This window comes from Talpa europaea (assembly GCF_964194135.1).
Source record: "Talpa europaea genome assembly, chromosome: 10".
Classification (NCBI taxonomy): Eukaryota; Metazoa; Chordata; class Mammalia; order Eulipotyphla; family Talpidae; genus Talpa; species Talpa europaea.
Window position 1 is genome coordinate 60,304,074 of NC_140077.1, and position 20,958 is coordinate 60,325,031.

The 20,958-nt window shown below is 33.2% G+C and overlaps 1 protein-coding gene across 2 annotated transcripts in view; it reads left to right on the plus strand.

Annotated features, from left to right (window-relative positions):
- PTEN (phosphatase and tensin homolog) overlaps positions 1-19,828 on the plus strand; it is a gene marked incomplete at both ends in the record, with an annotated part of 87,485 nt that extends 67,657 nt beyond the window's left edge. For both annotated transcript variants that reach the window (XM_084244440.1, XM_084244441.1), the window contains 4 exons: positions 8,434-8,575; positions 13,522-13,688; positions 16,399-16,623; positions 19,643-19,828. In XM_084244440.1, the coding sequence (XP_084100566.1) occupies positions 8,434-8,575; positions 13,522-13,688; positions 16,399-16,623; positions 19,643-19,828 (720 nt within the window). The remainder of the gene's footprint in view (positions 1-8,433; positions 8,576-13,521; positions 13,689-16,398; positions 16,624-19,642) is intronic.
- Positions 19,829-20,958: the final 1,130 nt, after the last annotated feature.

The window sequence follows — 20,958 nt, forward strand, 5'->3', positions numbered from 1 at the left end:
ACAGACAGAGTGGGGAGCAGAACAGGATTGACTGAAATACACTGCGGGAGAGACAGGAGAGGTCTGCTGCACCATGTGGGTTAGCTCCCTGGCTGGGGATTGTACTCGTGCTCCAGATAGCTTCTTAGTGGTGAGACTTAACCCCTTGCACCACTAAGGAGGCCCTAAAATAATGTATTTTTATCCTTTATTGAATATAATTAATTTCATCCTAAGAAAACTTAGCTGATGGCAAAGTTGTTATACAACTGTGGAATTCTGTCATCCAAAGTAGTTTTATTCTGGAAACATTTGCTAATAGATTTATTCTCTTGTGAATATTTCCTTTTAGATTGAATATGTGGATTTCCATTTTTATAATTGTGAAGTGCTATTATAGGAGATACATTTTACCCATTTTTCATTATCATAAGTTTTAGAACTTTTAATGTTGTTTTGCTTGTATTGTTAATTTTAGTTATAGAGAAACGTTAAGAAGCTGAAGAAAATTTTGTTCTGGTGACAACTGTATAGGAGCAGAATGTCTCTTCTACTCCTCTTACCTCTCCTTCCCCTCCCATTTGTTTTGAAAAAAGAGGAGCCAGTTGTCATGTTTTGGTGAAGAATTTGTAGACTTTGCAGATTACTAAAAGTAATCTGGAGAGGCTTGACATTTCCTCAGCAGACTTGGTACAAATTAGATGACATGGTGGGTGCCAGCTCACCAGAAAATATGTCATTGTGTTGGTAATGGCCAAATAGTATTATAAGTTTTGAATTTTGCAGAGAAATCAAGCTACAGTTGATAATCTCTTGTGAAGAATGTTTTTTGACATGGGATAACTGCTTGAGAAATGGCTCTTTTTCAATAATTTATAAGATGGCAACAATGTTGTACTCTCCTAGAAGTCATTCTTCGCTGTTTAATCCTTTTACTTCATGAGCATATGGCATATTATTCCAAAGCAAACCTGTCTCTTCCATTCCCACCTCCCATCTGTAAAAGCTTCAGGCACCATAATTCCTGGGTTGGTTCTCTTTTTGTCCAGTGTCTCAGACTGCTCATATCTATATTTATGTTTCAGAATTATAATCAATAACTTGCAATATTTATTGTACAGATGGATAAGAATTAAAACATTCCATGACTGGTTGCAAATATGTATTTTGAAATAATTGTCAAAATTTCTGAATTTAAAGAGGCAAAGGAGTTTATTTTGATTAAAAACTTCAAGGACAAAAATTGAGTTTATAAATTTTTTCATTTTCAAAGCAATTACTAGACTTAAATATTCTAGAAATAACAAAAATGCTACCTTTATTGTAAATGATTACAAGAAGAGGGAATTTTCTAGTTTCTCTAGGAATGAATTTTTTAATGGCCTGGTCATATTAATCAGGTTATTTTTTAAGTAAAACATTTATGAATAAGTGGTTGTAAGGGGCCTCTCCAGTGACGCAGTGGGTTGAGCACAGCACTGTGAAGCTGTACGCAGCCTCTGCAGTGTGGGTTCAATTCCTGCTGGCTGGTGTGATTCCCACATGGTGCGGCAGACCTCTCCTGTCAGGCCCGCTGCTCCCCTCAGCAGTGATTTTGGTCCGTCTGCCTGCTCTGTCTCTGTCTCTGGTGAATCCTCTCACCCTCCCGCACCTCTGGCCTATACCCCAGCTCTTGTATAAAAATAAATAAATCTTTAAAAAAAAAATCAGGTTATTTTTTCTAATCTCTTTACCAATTTTCCCTTATGAGAACCTTTGTAGATGATATTTGTAGATGGGAAAAATAAGAGCCCAAAGATGTTAATGACTGCCTTTGGATCATATCAACTGGTCAATATATGAGATATTGATAAAACTTAGAACACGTAGGTGTTTGAGAATCAGATTCACATTTAGGTTGAGATACTGGTTTTTAGCAAGATGATTATGTGCACTGGGATTATTTTCTTATTTTTAAAATAGAGATGATAGTATCTAGCATAAAAAGTTGTGATAGTGTGGGCTCTATATACTATGTCTAACACAATTCTTTTTAAAGATTTGTTAATTAATTGATGAATTAATTAATTAAGACAAGCACTGGGTACAGTTAGAAGCGTGGGAGGGTGAGAGAATTCACCAAAGCCAGAGCAGGGATCAGAACAGGCAGACTGACGAAATACACTGCTGAGGGGAGCAGCGGGCGTGGCAGGACGTTGCGCCATGTGGGACCCTCGCCGGTGGCTGGGGATCGAACTGGCGCTGCAGAGGCTGCGGGCAGCTTCACAGCCCAGCACTCAACCGCTGCGCCACCAGGGGAGGCCCTGACACAAATCTTAATATACAATAACTATTGTTATATGTTGCCATTGGATTAATAATCAATTCTGAATCATATGTCTTCCTTTGTTGAATTATTTTCATTTAATCTTACTGTGATCATTGTGAATTGTAGATTTCAACGCAGCAAGCAAACTCTATTATTATTTCTAAGTTTAAACGTGCTAGTGAAAAAAGTACAGTAAAGTAGAAAATTACTTTTTAAACTGTGGAATTTAGATTGTGAATTTATCATAGAAAGGATGATCTGAGTGTATTGCTGCACAGACTATGAACAAAACATTATGTACTTTGTGTTCTGGTATCTAGGTAATATTCTATTCTGGTAGTAGTATGGCAGTATTCTAGGTTTGAAAGGTGTATAACCAATACTTTTAAGTTTCTCTCTTTTAAGAGATTAATCATGTACAGGAGATTTACAGAAAACAATTCAGGACAAAATTGATGTTTCATTCAAAGATAGATTCAGAAAAATACAGATTTCTAGGGGAAATTTGAAACTGACAGAATATCAGTATCAAAGTATATTTACAGCAGTAAAGTGTAAAACCAGATCATGACTGTCCTTATATTAACACAAAGTACATTTCACAATGAAGATTTAAAAAGTTGTGAACTATTATGTGTTAAACATAATATCAAAATACATGAAGAAAAAGCTGGAAGAAATGAAGAAAAAATTTATAGAAAAGCAATTATAGTAGAAATCTTCGATGTACTTTAAGATCAAGAAGATATATGACTTAAATAATACAATAACACTAACATATTAGAATTTGTCTTTTTTGATCAGCCACACGACATTTACCAAGGTTAAGACTTTGTTAGGCCAATCACAATCTTTTTTTAAGATTTATTTTATTTATGCATATAAGAGCTGGGGTGTAGGTCAGAGGTTTTTTTTTGGGGGGGGGTGAGAGGATCCACCAGAGACAGAGTAGGGAGCAGAAGAGGCGGATCTGCTGAAATATGCTGTTGAGGGGAGCAGCAGGTGAGACAGGAAAGGTCTGCTGTGCCATATGGGTTAGCTCCCTGGCTGGGGATCGAACTTATACTGCAGTGGGAAGGAGCTAAAATAATTGTGCCGATAACATACTAATGAAGTTGAACATTTCCAGAGGAAATGGGCAGTTTTAAATTACAATGTTCACATAAATGTTTCAATATGAAATCTTAGTAATCATTCAAGAATGAAATATATAAGTGCCTTCAAGAAATACCTCATCTGAAATGCATTATGTGACCGCGATCAAACTTTGAAACATCAAGTACTTGTTATCTAAATTAGTCCAGGTGTTAGGAAATATATGAAACTTGCCAGGTGTATTAAAGAGAGCATATTTAAAAAAGCAGAAAGTACAGTATAGGGGAAATGAAATGCTTCAGTTTGGCCAAAAGTTAGTGTTTATGCAAGGGAATTTTAAGAGGTAAGAGTAAAAAAAAGAATTGGACTGTTTTGTATGTTGTTTGGGTGATGAATTTGTTCTTTTGGGGTTATGCTTTGAGAAACCATTTAACATTTTGAATTAATTGATAATGTGATTAATTTCATTCTTTAATAAAACTTAATAAATTGGAGAACAGATAAAGATGGATACCAATTGGCTATTTAAAAATTGCAGGAGTGTAGGTGGGGGGAAACAAATATTGTCTGAAAATGAACAATGATGTAAAAAATAAATTAAAATAACAACAAAAAATTGGCAGGAGTTGACCGAACCAGAATGACCACAGAAAACCAGAAATAGTATTTTGGGAGGTATTACAGTGTAAAAATAAGGGTTTTGACATCTGTATAGACATGTAGAAATCTAATATGAGTATTCTACTTGAGGTTAACCTCTGGCACAGTATGTGTGCATGCACATGTGTGTTCATGTGTACATATGCATGTGCATAACGTGTATGCACACAAATGCTATGTAGTTGATATGTTGACTGACAATACCAATCTCTGCCTTCACTCTGCTACTTGGACCTTTGCTATAGTCCTGCAGTTCTCTTATTTTTCTCTTTAGTAATCCTGTGTATATTGCTGCTGTCTATTGTTTTTCACTATAGTAGGTAGATAATGACTGTAGCATAGTGAGTTGAATACAAACTATGAAGCTGGACTGCCAGGGTGAAATCCAGTTCCATTACTCTTAAGATGTATGATTTTACTTCATCATTAAAGTGGCATTACCAGTGATACTCATTATATGTGTATTAAACTATTTATGAAAGCATTTAGAACAATGCGAAGGAACATAGTAAGAGTTGATTAAGCAGTGATGGTATTAGAAGAGCTTTCAGGTTCACATACTGGAGAAAAATAGTGAATATCATTGATTAAAAATAACAGGGTTGGCATAAGCAAAAAATATATAAAAGCTTCAGTGTTGGGGTATGTTGTGTGTTAAGTGCTTCTGAGATTACCAGATAGAAATGTTGCCAAGAATTGGAAATTTTGAAATGGAATATAGGTGTATAGTCATATTGAGCATTAATGTATAATATTAATAATTAAACAACTGTAATAGATAGGTCTGACCTAAAGAAGAGATAGCCAAGACCAAATATTTTGAGATACAGCGACATTTAAGGACAAGAAAAGGAGAGAGATCCAGTAAAGACACAAGAAAACCTTTACAGAGTGCCCTATGATAGAAGTAAGGGATTTTTGGCATGGAACCAAAAAAAGAAAAATGAGTCAGGACGGGATTAGGAAAACAGTAAGAAATTTGGTTGTTAAGAAAGCACTAATGACCATTAACAAATCAGCCTCATAGTAATAGATTTCCATGTTGTTCAAGAGTAGAGGCTTCTCCTTTAGAATTTGCTCTTATATAGAAGGAGAGGGTAGATTTTTGAGAGATATGGGGAGAGTTTAGGTTTTTGGTCTTTGAGTTGTTAGCTTATTTTGGATAAGGGATAGGGTTACCTGAGCTGCTTATTAGGAGGATGTAGGTGGAGAGAATAAAAGACGAATGTCAGAGAAGTGATAATTAATAGAACCAAAATAGAACCTAGGTAAACTTGAAGAAGATATTTTATAAAATATCAGGAGTGAAAAGATTTTAAGATGAGAATAGAAAATTTTGTGAGTGCCCATACTGGTTCCCAGTAAAATTAGGGTAGAATTTATTGAAGGATGAAATCTGGTATAAAATAGGGAGAGGTAGTGTGAACAAAGTGCTGAAGTCATTGTGGTCAGGAGCTTATAAGTGCATACCAGAAGAAAGTTACTGAGTGATAGAGATTTGGAATAGGTGAAGACTGAGTATTGTTAGTGGAAAAGGGAATTGAAAGAAATATAGTGGAAGGTACACCAGATATCCTAGTCTGTGAACTTGAGTAATGGCTGCCTTTTGAGATGATGTCCAGGAATGGTGCTAAATTGGCCTGAAGAATCCTAAGTGTAGCTAAAATTAGAATGTTTTGAAAGTTATATTTAAGGGAAAAAGGTTAAGAGTATAAGCATTTTTCTTCACAATTAGTGGAAAAGGGAAATCATTAGTGGCAGAGAGTAAAATGGTACCTTTGTGATACAGTTATAGACCAGTTTTGCATAAAAGTTCTTGGTTAGAGAATAAAACTAATTTTATTAGTCTTAATTTAAATGAGGAATGGAAATTTAAAAAACGTAATTTAAAAAATTTCGAACAGCTTTAAAGTTCAGCCCTTTTTCATATATATAAAGTAATCTTGAAGATGAATAAAATGTTCATTTTTTTAGATATGTATTTTAAATTAAATCTTCATATTCAAAATACTATAGTTAAACATTCCCATAAATCACTGTTTTTGGTATATGCATTCAGGAAATATATTTGAAATGTTGTAAATTGCATTGTCAATTTATTGCAATTTTAACAATTTTATTTCAAATCCTAGTTTATAGCATGATTCACTATATTGTTAAATAAATTTCAGTAATTGTGCATGAGAGACAAGAATAGAATGAAGAGGACATATTAAGATTTATAGTCCATATTCATTTGTGCCTTCCAATTTTTTCGTTTCTGTTAATCTGGACACAGTGAATTTGAGGTGCTGTAATTTAACAGATAAATAAGAATTTCTAAGTCAAAATACAGAAGCCTAATTTTATATAATTTGATAGTGAGATGATTAAGTTTGCAATTGTTTTTAGTGCTTTTCTTGGAATTGTGTAATTTTGGTTCAAATCATGTTGGTACATAAATTACTCATCCAGTGTTGACAGACTAGTAGATCCAGACATTCTCTACGCAGTGTGCTTAGCCCTTTCTCGTAAAGATTAATTGGGTATGTATACACCCGAACTAGAGAAAATGCTATTAATCTTTGCTACTTGGGATAAAGTAAAACTTCGAAAAACTTTTTGTAATGACATACAAACTTATATCACGAGTGGAGATAAGGAGGAAAATATCATCATCATTCTGAACCCCAACAAATTATTTGACAACTTGTCTATTTATAGACTTGTAGTTATTTAAAATGAAAAAAAAATTGTTTAATTTTTGACTAGATAAAACATTCACATAGTTCAAAAGATTTCTTTCCACCCCCATCTTCCATCTGCCATATCTCTCAATCTATTTTGCAATTCTGCATTTTATTTTGATGAATATGAATGACAAATTGTTGGCTGAAGTGGCATTAAGTAATTGGTATAAAAACTCATTTTAAGTATAAATACTTTTTAAACTTAATAATTTTTAGTATTGACTTTTGTAGCTACTCTTCAGATAATACTGTTCTATTCTCTATTGCTGATCTTTAATAAAAATACAGAGAACTAAAATTCTAACTCTCCCAATTTATTTTTATAATTTAAATATAGGTAGAATTTCAGAAACTGTTAATTAGTATTTGTGTAACATTTTGTAATGTTAGCATGCTTTTGTGTAATTGCATTTGGTGTTTGAGATTCAGGAGAATATTATGAAGAAGGTGGGTACATATTATTGTATTTGTATTTTGACTGTCAGCATTTAAATCAAGTCTACTGACCACAAATTATATGGGCTTTTCACTATGATCAAAATCTTAAATCATTTGTCTTAATTTGAAATGACTTTCCTTTATTTTTGACATTTGTTATATTTTAATTGTAATAGTCATGCTAACTTAAAAAATTACTGCGAATACTACAGTGAATAGGTACATACCTGCTGTTCATCTTTTCAGTAGAGAGAGGAAAGGTATTTGTGTCCAGAGCTTTTAACACTTTGGGAGATTTAGAAGCCAATAGTAACTTAGAGAAGTATTACAAATTCTTTTTTTCTTGAGCATACTTAAAACTTTTTCATGTTATTATTTGTCTTATGCTTTGAAGTTAAATGCTTGAATTTTTCTGAAGTCACATTATGTAATTAAGAAATCTTAAACAAGTGCTCGAATACCTCCTTTACTAAGGAACTTCAGTGATTACATTGCTGCACACATTAGATTTTTTTCTTTAGATAAGTCAGGATCCCCTTTCAAATACCATGTGAATTATATGTTTTTAGCATTTATCATACTTACATTTTCAGAAACGTATTTCCCTGGTTTCTTAACAAAGAGGTATATATAGCTCGGGGACCTCTGTAATTACCTCAGTTAAAGATTATTGCTTGCATTTATGTCAGTGGCACGATTCTGTTTTGTTGGCAGCTTCACTTTTTTACTATTGCTATTTCTGCCTCTTAAAGGCAGTATGCTTATGTGTAGTTTGCCAATTCTGATAATGTTTTTGCCTGGAAAATAAGGTAACCAGGTTTGTAAGGAGTTATGTGTTTAATAAAAGTCCATAAATCCTTGTGGGGAACATAGTCAGTAAAAAGTACAGCTACAGTAAAGAGGCTTTTGGATATGTATTGGCCTTTGCTTATTGGATTCATGGGTCAGACCATTGTTGTGACCATTGAATAGATGGGGGCTTTCATAATTTTAAGGGAGAATAGTTATTCTGATTATTTTTTTGCATTCATGTTGCTCTGATTTACTGTTACTGAGTTAGATTTAAATATTAATCACTTAGGTCATATTTCTAATGTACATGTGTTATTCAGCGGTTACAACCCAGTTACCATAACAATTTAGTGAGATAACTGTAATGGAACTTTTCTTTTGAATTCAGCTTTTCTTTTTTTTTTTTTTTTTTTTTTTTTTTCTGTCTACCAGGGAGTAACTATTCCCAGTCAGAGGCGCTATGTGTATTATTATAGCTACCTGTTAAAGAATCATCTGGATTATAGACCAGTGGCACTGTTGTTTCACAAGATGATGTTTGAAACTATTCCAATGTTCAGTGGCGGAACTTGCAGTAAGTGCTCTAAATTCTCATCCGTATATTGGAATACTTTTCTTAACATGTAAAAAAGTTTATATAAAAATCTAGAAAGAAACTTACCACACTTAAAATGTATGCGGGAATATATATTTCTGAAGTATCCAAACTAATTAACTAGCTCAGTTGTTTAGTGCATTGGGCTAAGAAGGTCATGGTTTTAAATGTCTTTGGAGCCCAATTATATTTATCAAAGAATATTCTGTGCTGTAATTACCAAATGCAGCCTAAATTCTGATCAGATGACTAAAACACCTGTCCTCTCAGTGATCCAGCATGAGAGGGATTTATCAGTTTACTGACTCTGGGGCAGAGATCAATTCCTTAATATTTTAAGAAGACCAAGCTAGTGATAGTAATGTGACATGCACTATAAAAAGAAAAAGATAAAATGGTAAGACATGGTGACAAGCTGAAGTGTTTTGAGTGAATAGGGTTGTATCAAGGTGTGGGTTGTTAGAAAAAACCTGGAGTTAGATCCAAGTTTTAGTCTTACATTTTTCATTAATGTACAGTATATCCTTGGGCACATCATGTACCTCTCTTTGTGTTTGCTCGTCAATAAAATGAAGATATTTTGATAGCTGAAACTTTCTAGATAAGTGCTAAGTAGAGATCATGTCTTTGATGTCTGCCTCTGTTTACTTCTCTTACACTAACCTCTGTAAGCCTGTCTCACTCACCATAATTGTACTCTATTTCTTTGTTATAGTTGGCCAGAGTTCTTGACTAGACAGATAGGAACCTTAATACCTGGTTATTCAAGGGAAGATGACTGAGAATTATTTCCAGTCCTGTAAAAGACTGGACTATTGCTGCTTTTTTCTATAGCAGAGATAGTTTAAATTAGTTTTTACCTTGGAAGTGGTCAGTCATGTTTTCATGCTTAAGTATGTTTTATTTATTTATATTTTGTAGTTTATAGATGAGGTATTACTTTAATATTTAATGCCTCTAGTGATATATCAGTAATACTTTACAATTTGTTAGTGGTTTTAGTTTTTGTGTTTTAAAAATGTTCACCTTTGACAGATAGGTTATGATCACCTTCATCAGCTCTTCCATGTATTCTTAGAACAAGGCAACTTTATGAAAGACTACAGATTTATTAATATAGCATGTTAAAGACTTCTAAGAGTGTCGTTGGTGTTTCTGTCATCTCATTGAAATTTTAAAAACTGCTGCATGGAAGGCACTGGGCTGTTAGAGATGATAAACACAGGAACTTAGATTCATAGAGAGGGAGGAGAAAGAAAGAAAAAATACATGCTCTTCCTGTAGTATAGATATCTGTGAAAGAAAGGTATAAAATATCAGGGAGATAATAAGGTAGAGAAAACACTTAGTCCGATAATCATGTCTAGTATAATTTTTATCACATTGACATCGCTAGCAAAAATTTCTTACAGTTCTGTCCTGCCTGGCTGTATTTAAGTGTATTTTTTTCTTCTTAATATTACATTTAAACTTCTCAAGTTATTGATTACTGAAACTCTTTTAATCTTTATTAATTTTCTAGTTGTCTATGTACTGTGATGTAACATATGTAGTGAAACTATTATAACTAGTGTAATTAAGTCAAAGGTTGTATGTATAAATGATAATTGGTACATTCAGAAAAAGTTTCAGGGAGTTGCTCAATCGCTCTCTTTACTGAATATTGAAAAAGCATATAGTTTAGATTGGCATTAAAACTGAAGGAATAGGCAATAGGAATAAAACTGAAGGTAATAGGACAAGAAAAATAGAGGCAGCAAATAGAATAATAAAGGAATGTGTGGCTGGCTGTTTAAGAGGACTCTGAATGTGGGTATATCATACTTGATAAGTATTACATTGTCATTGGTAATACTGGAGGTTTAAGCAGTGTTTTTAAAGTACAATTACACGGGAAGTGGTATTTGCAAGAGGAAGAAAAATGATGGAAAGGAAACCAGTTATGTGATTTGCTTTAATTTCTGTAAGTCGGATGTGTTAGGGCACTCAAGTGGGATTTGATTAGTATTTCTTTGTCATTTATATTTAAATATTTTGTTAAAGTTTTTATTCTGGTCAGGTGAGTAATTCACAAGAGAGGCAAGAAGAAAGAAAAGTAAATCAGATTTGGTAAAATAAATGTTGATATTTTTGGTTTTAACATGTTTTAAATCAAGTAAAGGTGAGCTATTCATATGAAGAGATCCAATGGGTACTTAAAAGTACTCTCTAAGGTGCAAATTAAAATGAATATTTTGTGAAGCAGTTGAACAGAAATGGCAGTTGTAAATAGGGTGTGGGGCTAGGGAAACTCACCTTCAGCAGAAGGTGAGGAATTTCTAGGGCAGCAGTTGGGTTGAAAGAGAAATCAGTGAAGGAAAAAAAATTAGTGGTGACAACTTCTGCAAAGGTGTTAGAGCTTAACAGTCATTATTTTTTATTTGATTAGTGTATTAATAATTCTAAGTAAAGGAAAAAGAATTCTTCATGTCAAACATATGTTCTACAGTCTATAATATATAGTATTACCTGTTATACTATTTAAAAATGTCAATAAAAGATGGTCAAGACTATATCAATATGCGTATGTCCAAGAAAATTTAATCTGAATTTTATTTATTATGTGTGGATTTTGTCATTGTTTTAGAACATAATTGTATCAAAGGAAATATATCAGAATTATGTCATAAGTAATCAAAACAATACTAATAGACTTCTGAAAAGTTAGGTCTCAGCTACCTAAAATGTGAAGTTCATATTATGAACAATTATTTTCTTTAGTGACTTAATAAAATCTTTTTCTAAGGTTTATTAAAACTCTAGCTTAGTTTCTGGGCAGGATTCTAATAACACTGATTTTGATTAGTTTATGAGTTGTTTATATTCTAAAATTCCTTAAGATACATATTTAGGTGTAGTTTAATTGGAATATGGCTTAAGCAGTTAATTTTCTTTTTAAAGTCTAAGGTCAGAATTATAAGATTCTGAATTAGTGGAGTTTGGGTTAATAAGATTACAAGACATTTTCATCGTGACTGATTTTTATCACAGCTTTGAAATTATGCCTTGTTTGTTTGCTTTTTTCATGGTAGACTCCCTAGTAAAATGTTCACTACCACTTAAGCCTTATCAAATGTCTCATTGTACTTTGAATCTTAGTCAAGTAAGTGAAATTTATCAACAGAATGTTAATATACTGTTTCCCTATTTTTGGTGCCCTTTTCTCATCATAAATGTCTCACAAATCTACAGTAGAATAATCCTACATGCTTTTATCAAGCCTATTACTTGTCAGGTGGTTGTTGATACTACATAGATACTGCATAGAGGAGTCATTAGATGTTTATTAAACTGGAAGTTCACCTAGCTTGGAGAAACTTTTGGCCTCGTTTTTAGTTTTTTAAATTTTTTGTTTTTGTCACATTGATAATGTGATGCTTCCCCCCCCCCCCCATCTTTAAATATGATGATTTTGGTGGTGAGGATTTTACAGCTGTTACATATTTCTCATGCACTTTATGCAAGCTTATGTTTTTGTTTTCTTGATTGTCTTGGCATGCTTCTTCCTTCAAGACTCATGTTCTAACTTCTAAAGTTAATTACTGTCTTTTTAAGGAACTCTTGCTTTTTAACTCGTTAGTACACTACAAATGTACATATTATTCATGTAACTTTGATTTTCAAAGTCATAGCATCTTAACATTCATGTCCCTAATTTCTATCATTAATGTAAAGTATGAATGTGTTTAGAAATAGATTTTTAAAATAAAACATAATTCTTCCCTTTCTATACTTAGAGTTTGAATTGTTAATATAAAAGAAGGATACATTTTTGAGAAGTCATATTTTTCCATTTATTTTAAAATATATGTGAGTCAAAGCTAAAATAGTTGTTAAAACAGGGAGTGTCTTTTGGAGGGAGATAATATGTGCTACAATTTTCACTTGATGTCTGTTGCATTTCTTTGCAGACATCTCAAATCTTTATTCTGTTTATCATGATGATGCCTTTGTACACCTTTAAAAGTAAAATGTGAATAATATGTAAAATGAATGATGTTTAATATTTTTATAAATATTGAGACTTGTGTTTATGGAATTTATTATCACATAATTATAAATTATATTTTCTGTTGTGAGCATGTAATGATTTGTATTTTGTTACACAATACTTTATAATACATAGCAAATATGTTTGAAAAGTTGCTTTATTTGTAGTTCATAAAATGTGCCAAGAAGTTATTTTAACTTTTTTATTCTTAAGGTAGTGTATGTAGTCACATGTCACAATATTGGCATTTTGGTCAACATTGGACTCCATAGACGATGATGGTCGCAGAATTCCTATTACCTGGTGTTTTATTCTAGCAACAGCTTCACACCTCAGATTGTTTACTGTTTTTCATATTTCCTTGTGTTCAATTTGTTCTTCATGGTCCCTAAGTGTATAAAATCCTAGGTGTGTAGTAGGCTGTACCATCTGGGTTTGTGAGTACATTCTGTGACATTTCACACAACAACAAAATTGTCTAATGATGTATTTCTCAGAATATTCCCATTGTTAAGTGATGCATGACTGCTGGGAATTTTAGCATAATTTTAATAAAGTTAATTTTTTGATGTTACTGTTCTGCTAGAAATCTAATATTGGAATTTAAACTGTTTATGAAATAGAATTGACTTTACCAGTATTACAACCTTCTACTACTACATACAGTATTATATGCCATAATTTTAACTTTCTAGTACTACATACAGTAGTTATATATAGGTTGGTTATATATTTTTTTTACCCAGTTCTTGCAGTTTATTTTACATCAGGGTTACAGAAGCAGAATTGCTATTTTCTGTGTATTGCTAATGTTAATCATAAAAACAGATTTTGACAATTTTACAGTTAAAGGCATTTCATGTAAAATGATACTAGTATGTATTTAACCACGCAGATCCCCAGTTTGTGGTCTGCCAGCTAAAGGTGAAGATATATTCCTCCAATTCAGGACCCACACGACGGGAAGACAAGTTCATGTATTTTGAATTTCCTCAGCCTTTGCCTGTGTGTGGTGACATCAAAGTAGAGTTCTTCCACAAACAGAACAAGATGCTAAAAAAGGTTTGCAACTTTACTTTTATTGGGAAAAATATCCAAAATTGCCTTACCATGAGGCATAACCTCAGATCTTTTGCTTAAATCCTTTGGCTAGGCAGAAATCAGGTTGTAAGGAGAGATTAAAAGATAAATATATTTTTTATCACTAACATCTAATGAATTATAATTGGTTTTCTATTAGACCTGCATGTGCTTTGCTTACTGTGGCATTGACGAACCATTATAATGTTTTTTTTTTTTTTAAGATTTATTTATTTATGCATACAAGAGCTGGGGTACAGGCCCGGATGCAGGAGGTGAGAGGATTCACCAGAGACAGAGTTGGGTACAGAACAGGCAGACTGACTGAAATACACTGCTGAGGGGAGCAGTGGGTGAGACAGGAAGGAGAGGTGCTGCAGCTGCTGGCTGCTGGATTGCTGATTGCTTAGTAGTGTGGATTGCTTTGTAGTGCAGTGCTTAACCCTTGCGCCACTCCCTTGAACCATTATAATGTTAAATAATTTTATTACAAGTAAAAGACCATATGGCATTATAGTTTGAAATTAGTTTCCCTTAACTTGGGTTATGAAAGAAATTTTGTGCAAATATTGTAAATTCCATACATATCCCAACAGTTAATTATAATCTGCTAAGAAAGGGTGATTATTTAGACAACAGGAAGTTAGCATGGGACCATGAGTTGAAAAAAAATTTGGTCTATATGTATAAGTAATACCTGTTTCGTGGTCTTATTAATGACTCAGATCACTTTTCCCCCATTTTGGGTTTTTATCTTGAGCCTGGGAATTTTATATTTTGCTTCCTCAATTTACTGAGTTTAGAGCTTTAGTTATAAGAGAAATAGGTTTGAAGAGGAAGTAATAAAGACTGGAAATGTGGTATAATTTAAATATTCAGGTTTAGAAAGTTAGTGAGGTTTACATCTTATTGCACTATATTTAGATAATGCAAGAGCTCATTTTAAACAAACTATCTTGGTTTGAAATATTAAGTGTGAACATTTAGGGTGTGCCTACTATCAAAATTTTTAGGTAGTAACAAAAACCTGAGCTTTGTATATATTTGCACTACTTTATTAAACATACTAGGTAGTATATTACCAATCTTTGGACATTCTGATGGGATTTTGTTTTCCTGATTTTTAACTTTTTAAAAAGTTTCATTTACAAAAAATCATACTCTACTTTGACTTACCAGAAGAAATATAATTTCCATTAACCAGAATACAAGTAGTTGGAAAATCACAACATGTTAACCTGATTTTTATTTTAACCAAAATCCCATTTCCTACCTCTCCTGTATAACTGAAAGTTAAATATATCTCAATAATGTTGAAAAAATATATAATAATTCAATAAGGGTTAGCAAATGTTTTAAAGTTAGCGTATTAAGATTTTTTTCTTTTATTCATTGTAAGATTGGTACACATAAAATATTTAGTTTGCTTTTAAAAATCGATATCTGTATCACTATTTCCCTATGCTTTTAGGAATGTATTCTTATTTTAGTACTTATCATCTGTACATTACATTAGCACAATTGAAAATTAAATATTTATCTTTAATTACGGTACATATATTTTCATTTTATGTGTTTTTTCCTGGTCGTTACAAGTTTTTGCTGGGATTTTAACAAAAGCGGTTATGATACAGTCAGTACATATATGGAATTTATGGCTTTGGGAATTTATTACTAGCTTAGTGTCCTCTGACTCTAAATAAAAGATGTATATAGTTACTAGGTCAACCACTTTGCTAAAATAATTGAAATTCACAAATATTTTTAAAATATTTATATGTGAGACTGCTTTGCCAGCTAGGTACAAGGTACAAAGAAATTTAAAACATAGGATACTTTAAAGGTCTTACCATCTTTCTCAGAAGAAAACAAAACTTGAAAATAAATTAGAATAAAAGATTTAAATAGCAATTTAAGGTGCCAGATAAGATGTCACAAGACTGTGTACATCATTAATTGCTAAATGATCCAAAAAGACTAAATTCCAGTAATTACGAGAAGAAAAAGAACATTTTCTATGTTGGCTAGATAAGGTTTAAAGGGATGAACTTCTGATACTGTTTTTGATTAACAAGACCTCATAATATTAGTAGGAAATGATTTTTTTTAAAAAATGGGCATTTTATAACATAAGAAAGGTCAGAACTGCCACCCCCCCATATTTATTATGAAAGTTTTCAAACATGCGTTACTATGCAAGAAACTAGAGCTACTTAATGGTTTGTATTGCTGTAGAAGTAAAAATAATATGTATCTTGCTTCATCAGGAAGTTGACCTTTCAAAAGGAAGTTGATATTTTGTTAATGTAAATTTTGTAATCAATAGCTTGTTGAAGTAGAGAAAATTAAATCTATTTCTGAATTTTTAAAACACATGAATTCAAAAGGTTTTTTTTAAAGCTAATTCTAGACTAGCTAGGAGATATCTTAAGGTTTTGAAACAAAAATAACTTATCTTAGAACTATGGAATTACTTGTTTGGTGTAAAATTTGAATAAAGGAAAAATCACGTGAATGAGAGGCAGCAGAGAACCCATAGATTGCCAAGTGTTAGTCTTTGTGTGGCTATTCAAAATATGAAATGCATGACATTCTTTTTGACTTCTTAGGGCAAATGTTGAAGGTAAATGAGATTTTCTTCTTTTTACAAAAAATTTTAACTAATTTTTTTTTTTTTTTTTTTTTTTTTTAGGACAAAATGTTTCACTTTTGGGTAAATACATTCTTCATACCAGGACCAGAGGAAACCTCAGAAAAAGTAGAAAATGGAAGTCTATGTGATCAAGAAATTGATAGTATTTGCAGTATAGAACGTGCCGATAATGACAAGGAATACCTAGTACTTACTTTAACAAAAAATGATCTTGACAAAGCAAATAAAGACAAGGCCAACCGATACTTTTCTCCAAATTTTAAGGTCAGTTTAAAATGTTTTGAGAAATTACGGTGTATATGTTTTATTCTGACTGTATAGCTAGTGACAGACTTGCTTGACTAAATATTAAATTATTTTGGAAGGAGTATTTATGTTATCAGTAATTTGAGAGTTTCTAATAAAGTCTAGGATACACACAGAGTCCAAAACAGCTGTGTTTTTATTACCCTATTTTTTGTTGTTTGATGAAATTTGGGCAGAGGTTGGGGAGGAATAAGTGAATATGAAATAGGAATGGGGGGAGAAAAAAGTGGAAGGGAATGCAGTCATTTGGGAGTGATTCATATGGAATGTTCTTACTGCTCTACTCTTATCCCTCTCCAGTTTGTTCTCACCCTGGCAGAGCAGTCTTAAAAATAGATTTGATTGTGTCACTCCTGTTTACACTTTTAAGAAACTGTTTTGGTTTTTTTTTTTTTTTTTTTTTTTTGATACGAACTAAATGGATCTTCACAATTTAGCACAACTCTAGCCAACATTCTCTTCCCTGCTCCCTGAGTTTGATCCATAGTCTCTTTTTAGTTCTTCAGATTGATGTTTTTCTGTCTCTAGTCTTTCCCATTTTTCTCTTTTCCCTATAAATCTTAACACATTTTCCTTTAGTCTAGCTTTAACTTCTGTCTCATCTGCTTTGAAAGGCTGTCTCTGATCATCTTACCTGTTACTCTCTTTATAAAAGTATGCCCTTCCTCAGTTAATATGTCTTGAAATTATTTGTCTTGTTTTACTTTTATCTGTATCTGATCTGGGTATGTATTGCTATTCAATTTATGAGATGACAGAAATTCTCCAGGTTAAAAAAATCTAACTTGTAAACACCTTTTTTTTTTTTTCCTTTTTAAAATTCCCTTTTACATTTTTAATTCTACTTGATTTTCCCCCTTCTTTTTACTGTCCCTGTCCTTCCTCGCTCTTAAATCTCTCATACTTTTTTGGGCTTCCTTCCATTTTTATAACATGTAACATATGTAATCATAGCTTATAAGAATATTGCTAGTAATAATTTTTTAGAAGGGGGGGGCTACATGTTTTAAATGAAAATAGGCCTATTGTTAAGTACCTTTAAATCTTACAGTTCTTTTAAATGGTTAGAAGAGTCTTAGAATCCATAGGTTTCCATTTACTTTTATGTATGTCCGCATTTTCCTTAGTCATTAACTTTTTTTTTTTTTATAGAGGCATGCTTTTTATTTATTTATTTATTATATTTGTTTGGTTTTTTTTTTTTTGTTTATACATGCACTGGGCACAGTCAGAAGCACGGGAGGGTGAGAGAATTCACCAGAGCCAGAGTGGGGAGCAGAGCAGGCAGAAGGACCGAAGTACACTGCTGAGGGGAGCAGCGGGTGGCAGGAGAGGTCTGCGCACCATGTGGGATCCTCCTCCGGTGGCCGGGGAGCAGCCGGGGATCGAACCGGCGCTGCAGAGGCCGCAGGCAGCTTTGCAACCCAGCGCTCAACCGCTGTGCCACCGGGGAGGCCCCTTAGTCATTAACTTTTAAAGTGTGACTTCCCCTAGTTTTATTATTTTCTATTTTAATATTATAAGAGGTTTTATATTTTTTAATTTTTAATTTTTTTAAAGATTTCTTTCTTTTTTTTCTTTTAATTTTTTGATTTTTTTTTTTTAAACAGTATTTGCTTCCCCCCACCCACTCTGGTTGAGTTCTCATAGAATTTCCTTCCCAAGGCACCTGTGCACCATCACCACAGTCCCCTGTGCCCCTCCCTCCTCCCCTGCAGTATGTAGAGGTTTTATATTTGTAATTAAGCTTTCAGTTGTCAGTAAACAAATATATGGTAATGCTATGAAAAAATAAAGCAGAGATGGAGCAGAGAATGATCTTGGTGTGTTTTAACTGTATAGTTATAGAAGGCTTCTCCAAGCAGGTGACATGTAGTCAGAGTCATAAATAAAATGAGTGATCTATACTATTATTGGGGCAAAGAGGGAACAGCAGGTACAAAAACTCTTGCACTAGAATGAGGTTGGTATATTTAAAAAGTGATAAGTAAGAAATCATTTTGACTAAAGCACACCATCTCAACCACTGCGCCACTGGAGGAGGCCCTATAGTATTCTTTTTTTTTTTAATAGAGGCATGCTTTATTTATTTGTTTGTTTGTTTGTTTGCTTGTTTGGTTATACATGCACTGGGTACAGTCAGAAGCGCGGGAGGGTGAGAGAATTCACCAGAGCCAGAGCGGGGAGCAGAGCAGGCAGAAGGACCCAAGTACACTGCTGAGGGGAGCAGCGGGCGGCAGGAGAGGTCTGCGCGCCATGCGGGACCCTCCTCCAGTGGCCGGGGAGCAGCCGGGGATTGAACCGGCGCTGCAGAGACCGCCGGCAGCTTCGCAACCCAGCGCTCAACCGCTGCGCCACCGGGGAGGCCCCCTATAGTATTCTTTGTTATCAGAAAATACATTGAATTTCAGATAGTACATGAAATATTTTTTTGAAACTAAACTATTTGTGAATTGAATTTCGTGATCGAAAATATATGAACTATTGGTGAACTTCAGTCTCAGTGCATTAACTGTTGTAGAATTATATAATTCTTACAGGTTATCCTTATTTAAAAATAGTATATCATTTGAACTTTAAGACCAATTAGTGGTCTTACTAGTGGTTACCTGAAGGGAAGGGAAAAGATGGGTAGGTAAATTATAGTGAAGGATAGAATTAGACTTTTAATGGTGAATATAATGTATATTCAGTGATATTCAGTGATGCACACCTGAAACATACAATGTTACAATGTAATGTTACTTTAATAAAAAATAAACTTTGGGAAAGGGAAAAATGTATATTAACATCAGTTTATCTTTTCAGTTTATAACAAGAAATTGTAGGAAATCTTGGGAGTCATTTAAAAGGCTTTTAAAGATCATGTTTGTTATAGTACTTAAAAATGAATCTGTTAAAAAATTTTTACCAAGTAATTTAAGATTAGTGAGATTTATGGATTTTCCATTTAAACTTTTTCTTTTTCTTTCTTTAGGTGAAGCTGTACTTCACAAAAACAGTAGAGGAGCCATCAAATCCAGAGGCTAGCAGTTCAACTTCTGTTACACCAGATGTTAGTGACAATGAACCTGATCATTATAGATATTCTGACACCACTGACTCTGATCCAGAGAATGAACCTTTTGATGAAGATCAGCATACACAAATTACGAAAGTCTGAATTTTTTTTTTATCCAAAAGGATTAGAACAACATGAAACAAACTTGAATAAACTGATAATGGACCTTTTTTTTTTTTTTTTTTTTAAATGGCAATAGGACATTGTGTCAGAGTACCAGTTATAGGAACAATTCTCTTTTCCTGACCAATCTTGTTTTACCCTATACATCCACGGGGTTTTGACACTTGTTGTCCAGTTGAAAAAAGGTTGTGTAGCTGTGTCATGTATATACCTTTTTGTGTCAAAAGGACATTTAAAATTCAATTAGGATAAATAAAGATGGCACTTTCCCATTTTATTCCAGTTTTATAAAAAGTGGAGACAGACTGATGTGTATACGTAGGAATTTCTCATTTTGTGTTCTGTCACCAACTGAAGTGGCTAAAGAGCTTTGTGGCTAAAGAGCTTTGTGACATACAGGTTCACATCCTACCCCTTTGCACTTGTGGCAACAGATAAGTTTGCAGTTGGCTAAGAGGAGTTTCTAAAGGGTTTTGCTACTTTCTAATGCATGTATTTGGGTTAGGGGAATGGAGGGAATGCTCAGAAAGGAATTTATTTTATGCTGGACTCTGGACCATATACCATCTCCAGCTATTTACATGCACCTTTCTTTAGCATGCTACAGTTACTAATCTGGACATTTGAGGATTTGGCCGCTGTCACTGCTTGTTGTTTGTGCATTTTATTTTTTTAAGCATATTGGTGCTAGAAAAGGCAGCTAGAGGGAGTGAATCTGTAACGGGGTATAGGAATGAACCTTCTACAACATCTTAAGAATTCACAAATGAAAGCATATAAAAATAATGTGGTCATAGATAAGAAACACAGCAACAATGACTTAACCATATAAATGTGGAGGCTATCAATAAAGAATGGGCTTGAAATGTTATATAAATTGACAATGATTTATTAAATGTTTTCAATTGTAATGACTGCTCCATCTCCTGTGCAATCAAGGCCAGTGCTAAAAGTCAGATGCTATTAGTACCTACATCAGTCAACAACTTACATGTATTTTATTAGTTTTCAATCATATACCTGCTGTGGATGCTTCATGTGCTGCCTGCAAGCTTCTTTTTTCTCATTAAATATAAAATATTTTGTAATGCTGCACAGGAAATTTCAAT